General features: G+C 51.8%; 1 protein-coding gene across 1 annotated transcript; it reads right to left on the reverse strand.

The window, feature by feature from the left end:
• Window positions 1-4,011: 4,011 nt before the first annotated feature.
• Window positions 4,012-7,560, reverse strand: LOC133915702 (gamma-glutamyl peptidase 5-like). The gene is made up of 3 exons (XM_062358967.1): window positions 7,103-7,560; window positions 4,456-4,779; window positions 4,012-4,362 (listed from the first exon to the last, which is right to left on the reverse strand). Exons 1-3 carry the CDS (start codon window positions 7,478-7,480, stop codon window positions 4,222-4,224), a joined length of 843 nt encoding a protein of 280 aa, XP_062214951.1. The 5' UTR covers window positions 7,481-7,560; the 3' UTR covers window positions 4,012-4,221.
• Between the last annotated feature and the right edge of the window lie 665 nt (window positions 7,561-8,225).

Below are 8,225 nucleotides of genomic sequence, written 5' to 3' on the forward strand. Positions count from 1 at the left end.
GGGCACTATGCGAATGAGTGCAAGGCATCGAAGAAGAAGGAAAAGGAGAAACATCTCACTCGTGCTGATGACACCGAGCCGGCCTTGCTACTCGTGGTGTCAGAAGAGCCAGCACAAGAATGGCAGCACCAGCGGGGAGCCGTGCTACTGAATGAGGAGAAGTTGAAGCCAGAACTGCGCGACAGCACAGAGGGAGGCTCAAGCTCTGAGGTCTGGTACCTGGACAATGGAGCCAGTAATCACATGATCAGTGACAAAGAGAAGTTTAGAAATCTGGATGAATGTGTCACTGGTAAGGTGAAGTTTGGGGATGGCTCCACGATACAAATCATGGGCTTAGGGTCTGTCGTGTTCAACTGCAAGAACGGTGACCAGTGGTTGTTGCAGGAGGTCTACTACATTCCAAGACTATGCAGCAACATCATCAGCCTAGGACAACTTACCGAGGCTGGACACAAGGGGATCATGGATGCTGAACATCTACGCGTATATGATAGCAGTCCTGCGCGATTGCTTAGAGGTGAACTCCAAATCGCCTCTACAAGATCAAGCTGCATCAAGTGACGCCGGTGTGTCTCTTAGCCAGCCTTGAAGACTCAGCGTGGCTCTGGCATGCGAGGCTCGGTCACGTCAACTTCACTGCTATGAAGCTGCTCGTTGACAAGGGGATGGCGGCAGGAGTGCCGCCGATCACGCACCCAAACCAGCTATGTCAAGGGTATTTGGTGGCGAAGCAGGCGAGACAGCCATTTCCGATAGTGGCAAATTTCAGGGCGGAGAAGCCACTCGAGCTGCTACATGCTGACCTCTGCGGGCCGATCACACCTTCGACTCTTGCCGGTAACAGTTACTTCATGTTAATTATTGATGACTTTACTCGGTGGATGTGGGTGTATGTGATTAAGACGAAGGATCAGGCCTACTCCGTGTTCAGAAGATTCAAGTTGCAGGTCGAGAACACGAGCGGGCGGCGCATTAAGATGTTGAGGACTGATCACGGTGGAGAGTTTCTCTCTGGGGAGTTCACTCGGCTATGCGAGGAGGCTGGAATCGAACGGCACCTCACTGCGCCATACACGCCACAGCAAAACGGCGTGGCGGAGCGAAGGAATAGGACCGTGATGGCAATGGCGAGGTCCCTCCTCAAGAGCATGAATGTGCCTGGAAGGTTTTGGGGAGAGGCGGTGCGGCATGCGGTGTATTTGCTGAACCGCTTGCCGACAAAGGCGCTGGACAATCGCACTCCGTTCGAGGCCTGGAACGGAAGGAAGCCGTATTGGCACACCTTCGTGTGTTCGGCTGCACTGCACACGCGAAGGTAACAACACCATTCTTGAAGAAGCTCAACGACCGAAGCCAGCCGATGGTGTATCTTGGCGTCGAGGACGGTTGCAAGGCACATCGTCTCTTTGATCCACGGCGCGGTAAAACTCATGTAAGTCGTGATGTTAAATTTGATGAAAGTGTGGAGTGGAGCTGGTGTACAGGTGCAGGCAGCGGAGAGCCGTCTGATTTTGATGTCGAGGAGTCAATTAGTACTGAGCCGGCGGTGGACGGTTCTATGCCACTCGTGGGTGGTCCGGCAAGTGTACCAATGCCCGCGGCACATGATGATCAAGCTCCTTCATCGACTCCGCTGGCCGATGAGCTGACACGGAAGGGCCAACAACCAGGACAAGTGTTGTCGCACGCACGACAGCAACCTCCCCGGCATCTCCCTCCACTCCACTGGTGACGTCTGCCCCTGAATCGCCTGCGGATGATCTGGCCACACCGCTACCGAGCAGCAACAGCAATAGCGCAGATGAAGGCCCTGTGCGTTACAGGCACATCGACGACATTATGAGAAATGCTCCAAGAATGGATCTCGATGGGGACGTGGAAGAAGAGGCCATGCTCGTGGAGATGGAGGAGCCATCTTGGTAACTTGAGGTCGCTGGACAACAGGTCTGGGAGGACGCCATGGCCGAGGAGATCAAGTCCATAAAGAAGAATAACACATGGACTCTCATAGTGCTGCCAGCTGGTCACAAGTCGATTGGACTCAAATGGGTTTACAAACTGAAGAAGAACACAGAAGGAGATGTGATCAAGCCCAAGGCAAGGTTGGTCGCGAAAGGATATGTGCAGTGGCAAGGAATCGATTTCAAAGAAATGTTTGCGCCAGTGGCTAGGTTGGACACCGTGCGCGTCATCCTTGCTGTTGCAGCCAACCGAGGTTGGCAAGTTCATCATCTGGATGTCAAATCGGCATTCTTAAATGGTGAGCTCGAAGAAGAAGTATACGTGGCCCAGCCAGAGGGATTTGTAGTGAAGAATAAAGAGCATCTTGTGCTCAAACTCAGCAATGCGTTGTATGGACTCCGGTTGGCGCCGTGGGCATGGAACATTCGACTTGACAGAAGCTTGAAACATATTGGTTTCAGCAGGTGTCCTCAAGAGCAGGCCGTATACACAAGAGGATCAGGTCTTGCAGGTGTGATAGTCGGAGTATATGTTGATGACCTCATTGTGATAGGAGAAAGTCCAGAAGAGATCATGGGATTCAAGCAGCAAATGATGAGTGAGTTCGAGATGACCGATCTCGGATTGCTCAATTACTATCTCGGGATTGAGGTAGCGCAAGAAGATGGACGAATTACAATCAAGCAAACAGCTTATACGAAGAAGGTCCCTGGTCAATTCGGTATGCTGGATTGCAATCCCACAAAATTCCCCATGGAACAAAGGGCGCAGCTGCATAAGGATCCAGATGGACAGTCAGTGGATGCAACCAATTATCGACGCATCATTGGTTTCTAAGGTATTTGCTCCATACAAGACCTGACCTTTCATTTTCTGTCGGGGTGGCAAGCAGATTTATGGAGAAGCCTACGGTGATGCATCGCAAGGCAGTGAAGCAGATTCTTCGGTATTTGAAGGGCACCGTTCATTATGGGCTTGTGGATACTAGAGGAGGAATAGAAGAAGTAATCACCGGGTATACTGATAGTGACCTGGCCAGTGACATGGATGACAGAAATAGTACCGGAGGTATAGCTTTCTATATCAATGATTGTCTGGTGTCATGGAACTCGCAGAAGCAGAAAACGGTGGCTTTGTCTTCGTGCGAGGCTGAATTCATGGTGGCAACAACAGCGGCATGCCAAGCACTGTGGCTTAGAAGTCTATTGGGGGAGCTGACAAGAGAAGATCCCAAAGCAGTCAAATTGTTTGTTGACAATAAATCGGCAATTGCTTTGATGAAGAATCCAATGTTTCACGACCGTAGTAAACACATTGACACCAAGTTTTATTTCATCCGTGAGTGTGTTGAAGGAGACCAGATTGAGGTTGAGTTCATCTGCACGGAGGAGCAGCGAGCTGACGCTCTGACGAAGGCATTGCCGCTGGCAGTCATGCGACATCTACTAGGAGTTCGTGATCTTAGCCCGCGTCAGGATTAGGGGGGAGTATGTTGGACTTAATCTAGCGTGGGCGTTGGAGACTCGGTTTTACACGGCACGGAATACGTATACAGCTCATATACGGCAAGGAGTAGTATATGGTTCGTATACGTCGGGTGTCGTATGTGTGCTGGATTGGTTTGCTAGTTAGAGTCCGAGTCGGAAGTAAATCCGATTCAGTTTGGAGTTTAGTTTAGCAGTAGCTATAAATATAGGAGTTGTAATTCCTGTTTTGAGCAAGTTGAATAGAGTCAAATTTTCCTCCAGAAAATAGTATCGATTTGCTTGAGTTTGGCTGGTTTCGTTGAGTTCTGTTCGTCCATTCGTTCGCGTCGAGTTGTAGAGACCGAACGTTCCTGCGTGTGTTTGAGTTTTCCGAGTTCGTGCCGTTCTCGTCGACTTCCAGGGACACGCCGCCTGATCCTGGGTGCCTGAAAACAACAAAACGGGCTCCGATGGAGTGCATTGCGGGCTGCCCAAGCAGCAAAATTGCTAGCACAGTGATTGCCGGCTCTGCTGGAGCTGGCCTAAAGGATCCAGGGAGAAGCCAGGGCTGAGAACCAACTGAAGCCAAAAGACTGCCAAACCAGCCACCCATTCTCTCTCTTATTAATGCTCCGAATAGATAGTTTCTGTACAACTCTGAACTCTGAAGCACACAATAAGGATCCTGTAGAGATTTCCCCCTTAAACTTGATCCTCCCCCCTTCAATTCTCTCAATCCCCCCCCCCCCCTTTAACTTGGTCCTCCCCCCTTCAACTGAAGTGTAGGATCCTACAGCACCACCACCGACACTTGCTGCTGCTGCTGCTCCTGTAGCCTGCCCTTGAGGAAACCTCTGCACACCTTCTTCCATAGGTCCTTGTCGGGCTGCCGCACGTCGAAGCTCGCCTTCGCCACGTCCACCTGGCAGTCCTGGCAACAGAAGCACATGTTTTTTCAGACCATCTACAGTAAATACTTACGCAGTGTCACTGAATCAAGTCTGAACTTGGCTAGTGAGCTTACCAGGATGAGGTTGCGCCGGAGGAGGCGGTCGGCGATGCTCATGAGGATGTCCTTGCTGTACTCGGGGTGGCCCTGGACGCCCATGACGCGGTCGCCGAGACGGAACATCTCGACGCCGGTCTTTTCGGACCGAGCCAGCACCTCCGCGTACGGGGGCAGCTCCCACACCTCGTCCTGGTGGAACTCGATGACGGGCATGTGGACGGGCAGCTTGAGTGGCGCGAACAGCCTTGCCGCCGCAGCCGTGGGGTGGATGCAGTTCACGCCGATGTCCCAGCCCTTGCTCGACCGCCCCGTCCTGCCGCCCAGCGCCCGGCACAGGATCTGCAGATACCAACGACAGCATTTCTGTAAGGTGCCAAGATTAATTTGCAACAACCCAAACATTGCATGACACTGTTAAGAATCTCTTTTTGAGTTTTTCACCCAAAGATGTAAGCTCAAGCTGTCATGGCGTCAGAGACACTCAACGATGGACCAGGCCGTTGGCGGCGAACACAGGTCCGGGACGGGAATAATTAAGCCGTAAGCTGGCGTTGTCGAAGCGCTAAACGCTTCTGAACCAGCGGTTTATTGACGCTGGGGGCCATTAACAATGCCGGGGCCGGCGACAAATCACGTCAAGCTCCTTCCTCCGGCCCGTCCAACCGGAAGAAATCGGCAGAGCCATGTGGAGAGAGGACACGGACAGCGCTGGCAAAAGTGCATGATGTGAAGCACTGACGGCATCTCCAGATAACAACGCGAGATCTAACTCGATGCGCTGTTTTCTTCAGGCACAAGCATTAGGAATCACGCATGGTGGCCTGGTACTTTACGTACATTGTTTGCACAAGATTGCAGCTGTTCCTGTCATGAACATGCTCACCTCTGTTTAACGGTTCCGCTTGCACGGCTGAACAGCATGCAGGAAGGCTTTTGACTTTTTGCATGGCACGATTGCAACCTAAAGCTTTTGATATTCGGCTGAGGCCTCATCCTAGGCTGACACTAACGATTAAACAATTGGGTTGGTCGTCTAGGTTGGAAGAGCTGAGAGAGATTTGTCTCCAAGAAGAATCGAACGTTTTAGGATACAAATGGGTACACAATGAGTAGTTTTTAGGTCAGCATTTAGTTCATTTTTTTCTTAATTTAATTAGATGAGATAAATCTCTAGTTCATTTTTTAAGTTTTAGATCGATCTAATAAACTAGAAAATACAAAACTTTCGTCCCAGTCTAAATACATAGAGCTAGGACGGTTAGGGGAGGAGTCCTCGCGTGACCAAGGTTCCAGCCCATGCTTTCACGCATGACCAAGTTTCAGGCAGAAGAAATGTAAGATCACCAGCGTACGCATGCACGACACACGCACACACCCTTTGAGTGATCGCGAGCCGGTACCGTGGCAGCAGCGTCATTTCAAAAGCGACCGCCCGGCGAGGCGCGTCACGCCGTCGGTGCCCTCCCTCCCCTGGCACATTTTTGAAAAACCGCCGATGCGGTTCGCGCGCCAAACCCAGGCCGGAGGGAGGGCTTCGCCGACGCTCCACCGCGGCCACAGGACGGGCCACAGCGTGGCGGCAGCCGCACGGAGATCTCGGGAAACAGGGGCTTTTGCTCGCGCGCGTGCGTGTACAACAACAGCTGCGCTAACCGGCGCGGCCACGTCACCTCACGTGAATCGGCGCGGCCAGCGTGGCGCCTTAAGCTAGATTAGCGTGGAGTTTGTCTACCCTAATCAGACGTAATTAATTAACGTGGCGTGCGTGTGTTTTGCTTAGACCTTAATTAACTATCGAGGTGACGTGGTTGACAGGTGGGAGGGGGGCTGAACCGCTGATGCGACCGGGACCTTTTTTTTCTGGCCACAAACTGCAGTGGGCCCATCGAGTGGAGCCCACGGACTCAGGCTAGATTTTTTACTAATATCTCATTGGACGTGGCTCACTAGCTCTATTTTCCGTGTATTGTTTTATTTTTGTTCATATAGTATCTTTTTTCAGTTCTCAGTTCTCACATAATGGCCTCAGGCCGACCGTTTCCACTAATTATATTTTGCTACCGTTTACTTACCACAATGCAAACCCTTTATGCGTTAACGCCGCGATATGTGCTTTAAACACGCATTAAACCAGCCAAACTCGTCTCGTAATTTAACCATCCAGCGTAAAAAAAGTTGGAATTTTTATCGAGCAGCACGCATGGTGAAGCATTAGGCTAGAGTCCAGAGAAGGCAGGGGTGGATCCAGGGTGCTTGGGGCTCAGCACCCCTACCAGCATGCAGCTCTTTTAGGAGAGAAGGTGGTGTAGGAGGAGAGGGGAGAAGAATGAGAGAAAAAAGAGCAAAAAGAAAACGAGAAAGGAGATGGATGAAGGAGATCAGCATTCTTGGGCCTCCGCTGGCTCTGCCCCTGAGAGAAGGCGCTAGAAGAAGGCCACTCCTCTCGGCCGCTGCAGTCTCGTGTGAGGCTGGGATGGATGGCCGTCTCTTTGCCTAGCGCCAGCGCCGGAAGCCAGCGACGCGCGGCGGGAGGAACAAGACGACCCATCTCAAAGCATTTCGCTTTCTTTTTTTTTACCGTTTTACCCCCGAGAGAAAACCAAACCAAGAAACCAACCGAACCATACCGACGAAGCAGAGGAAGGAGGTTAGCCGCACGCACCTGGTGGCCGAAGCAGACCCCGAGGATGCGCTTGCCGGCGTCGTGGAGGCGGCAGAGTAGGTCGACGAGCGCGAGGATCCACGGCTCGTAGCCGTGCGCGTCGCTGCAGCTCCCGGAGATGACGAACCCGTCGAACCCGGCCGCCTCGGCCTCAGAGGGAAGCTCCCCGCGCGCGGCGCGGAAGACGCGCCACTGCTCGCCGTCCTCGGCCAGCAGCGCGCGGAACACCTCGAAGTACCCGCCGTACGCCTTGCGCACGTACTCCGAGTCCTCGCCGCACTGCAGCAGCGCGTAAGACCCCCCCGCGGGAACGGCGGCCTCCACCGCGGCCGCTGACTCCACGATCGACGTGGCGTTCTCAGTCGCCCCCATTCCCATGGCTGCGGCGGCGCGGGCAAGGGTTCTCCGGACTCCGGCCCGGGAATGGGGGATCGAGAGGTTTCTCGGCTGATTCGCTCGGGGGGTGCGAGGAGAAATGGTGGGGGAGGGGAGCGAGACGAGGGGTATTTAAAGGCGGATTCCATATTTTTTTCCCTCAAAAAGTTGTTTTTTTCTTTCCTTTTTTTCTCCCGTGATCTATTTCATCTCTCTAATTTTATTCGGGGAAGGGCTGCTGGTATGGGATGGGATTTCTTTTTATTTCTATTCCCGGGTCTCCGCCGTGTTATCTGGGTGCCTCCGTTTCCCGTTATGTCTTCTTCTCTATTTTGAATCTTGATAATTCTTACCCTCTCTATTAATATTAATAAGGCAAGTAAATGTACCGTACGCTAGATTACCATCTAATGCGTTTAATTTTTTTTTAGGGTAGCATTTTTACAAATGTTATACACTTGCAACTCTTGTGTATGCATTTGTGTGTAAAACACAAAATGACGAAACCACCGGCGCAAAGCATTGTGCTGTAGATAGCTGTGAAGATACTTCCATGCAAATGGCAAACCGTTCGTAGCTCGCATCCACTCTTTGAGCTCGCTTGCCACGAAACGAGTTGCTCCTGTCCTCGTGCGGGGTGACTGGTCACTTTGCACACACTGAAATCTTAGAGTGTTATTATTTTAAGGTGTTTGATTGTCTGTATATAATAATTTTTCACCTGAGATTGATTAGTGTATCTATTATA

This window comes from Phragmites australis, chromosome 4 (assembly GCF_958298935.1).
Source record: "Phragmites australis chromosome 4, lpPhrAust1.1, whole genome shotgun sequence".
Classification (NCBI taxonomy): Eukaryota; Viridiplantae; Streptophyta; class Magnoliopsida; order Poales; family Poaceae; genus Phragmites; species Phragmites australis.